Below are 2,500 nucleotides of genomic sequence, written 5' to 3'. Positions count from 1 at the left end.
CTGTAGACCCTTGTAGACCCCTGTAGACACCCCTGTAGACCCCTGTAGACCCCCTATGGACACCCTGTAGACCCCTGTAGACCCCTGTAGACTCCCTGTAGACCCCTGTAGACCCCCTGTAGACCCCCCTGTAGACCCCTGTAGACCCCCTGTAGCCCCCCTGTAGACCCCCCTGTAGACCCCTGTAGACCCCCCTGTATACCCCTGTAGACGCCTGTAGACCCCCTATACCCCCTGTAGACCCCTGTCGACCCCCTATGGACCCCCTGTAGACCCCTGTAGACCCCCTGTAGACCCCCTGTAGACCCCCTATGGACCCCCTGTAGACACCTGTAGACACCTGTAGACCCCTGTAGACCCTTGTAGACCCCTGTAGACCCCCCTGTAGACCCCCCTGTAGACCCCTGTAGACCCCTGTAGACTCCCTGTAGACCCCTGTAGACCCCCTAAGGACTCCCTGTAGACACCTGTAGACCCCCCTGTAGACTCCTGTAGACCCCCTGTAGACCCCTGTAGACCCCCTATGGACCCCCTGTAGACCCCTGTAGACCCCTGTAGACTCCCTGTAGACCACCCTGTAGACACCTGTAGACCCCCTATGGACCCCCTGTAGACACCTGTAGACCCCTGTAGACCCCTGTAGACCCCCTGTAGACCCCTGTAGACGCCTGTAGACACCTGTAGACCCCTGTAGACCCTTGTAGACCCATGTAGACCCCCTGTAGACCCCCTGTAGACCCCTGTAGACCCCCTATGGACCCCCTGTAGACCCCTGTAGACCCCCTGTAGACCCCCCTGTAGACCCCCCTGTAGACCCCCTATGGACCCCCTGTAGACCCCTGTAGACCCCTGTAGACCCCCGGTCCCCCTCTCTGTTTACGCGGTGAGGTCATTGGATTAAACTAGTTCTGGATTCATGATGAAGATCTGCTGCATTTTGATGTTTTTGATTTTGGTTTGTTTTGGTAAATTTATAATGAAGACCAAACTTTCTCCAGAAGGAAATCCAGACTTTACAAACACCACCGTCGGTTAAAATGAGGCATTTTAAGGGGTTTTAGAGTTGAAAAATGCTACAAATCAAAGTGAAGATCTGACTTTTTTGTCCTTTAAAAAAAAAAATTAGTTTAATAATAATATTTAGTATTTTGGCATATTCATGATGTAAGCGATTATATATATATATATAAATATATATGTATATATTACATATATATTATATATAATATAATATATAAATATATATGTATATAATATTAATGTTCCTGTCAGGGCGACAACCACCAGATCAGATTCAACAGACTGAAATCAATGAAACACTCACAGCTTCTCCAACTTTTATTCACCATCATAAATATCCAGTTTATTACAAAACAACATTATAAATAGATTTATAAAACACGCGATAAAAGTGACACAAAAAACACGAACACGTTTTGGTTTGTCTTTATGAGCAGTTCGGCTTCCGTTCCTATTCATCCATATATTATCAATAAGTGTATATTAGACGAGGAGACGGAAATCAGTCAATGTTCCATTATTTATGCAACAGAAAAGTTCATTTTTAAAGGGAATACCATAGAAAATGGTTATTTAAAATCAAAAAGTGTTTTTAACTTTAAATTATTCTTATTTTTTATTCTGTATTGTTTGAAGAAAGCCTGATATTAAACCAAACTCCATTAAAGAAGATTCTTCCTCTTCTAAAAGGGCCGTTTATGGTTTATGGGGAATTCAAACCATCATCTTTAGGCCGAACACGAGCTCGTGCGGCGGAACTTCTTCGGGGTTTAACGGGTGTGTCCCTCAAGCTGTGGCCCGCGGGCCTCACCAGCTCCAGTGGTACATGTGCGCCAGCTGCCGCACCCCCGGGTGCTGCTGCCGCACCCCCGGGTGCTGCTGCCGCAGCCCGGGCTGCTCCGCGCCGTATGCGGGGTGCAGCAGCGGGGAGAAGGTGCACAGAGGCAGGCCCAGGCCGGACCGGAGCGTCACCTCCAGGTCCAGGAGCGGCACGGCGACCCGACGCGCCGCCGGCAGCAGCAGCTCGAAGCCGTGCTCGGCCCGCTTCATCTTGTAGCGGTGGTTCTGGAACCAGATCTTCACCTGGTTCGGGGTGAGGCGGATCAGCCGGGCCAGGTGCTCCCTCTCCGGGGCGGACAGGTAGCGCTGCAGCCGGAAGCGGCGCTCCAGCTCGAAGGTCTGCGCCTTGGAGAAGAGCACGCGCCGCTTGCGGCCGCCGCGGCTCTTCTGCGCCGCGCCGCTCGCCGCCGCCGCGCCGCCCGGGGACCTGGTCTCCGTGCGGGACTCGAGGGAGGTCCCGTGTACTGCGGAGGGAGAGAACAGCGTGACACCGTTTAACCAATCAACGTGCACGCGATAACCATTAAAGATCACATTAGTATTTATATTTAATTTATGTTCTAATAAATGCCGAATGATTTGACAGCTCTGTTTGTTATGAAGGACAACAAGAAAACAAGTAAGTTAATATTAATAAAGA

General features: G+C 50.2%; 1 protein-coding gene across 1 annotated transcript in view; it reads right to left on the bottom strand.

Moving 5' to 3' along the window:
• Nucleotides 1–1,827: 1,827 nt before the first annotated feature.
• nkx2.2b (NK2 homeobox 2b) overlaps nucleotides 1,828–2,500 on the bottom strand; it is a 1,129-nt gene continuing 456 nt past the window's right edge. The window contains exon 2 of the mRNA XM_034528137.1: nucleotides 1,828–2,324. Within this exon, the coding sequence (XP_034384028.1) occupies nucleotides 1,828–2,324 (497 nt within the window). The remainder of the gene's footprint in view (nucleotides 2,325–2,500) is intronic.

This window comes from Cyclopterus lumpus, chromosome 24 (assembly GCF_009769545.1).
Source record: "Cyclopterus lumpus isolate fCycLum1 chromosome 24, fCycLum1.pri, whole genome shotgun sequence".
Classification (NCBI taxonomy): Eukaryota; Metazoa; Chordata; class Actinopteri; order Perciformes; family Cyclopteridae; genus Cyclopterus; species Cyclopterus lumpus.
Note: the sequence above shows the minus strand (reverse complement) of the source record. Positions and strands in the feature narration are given on the sequence as shown.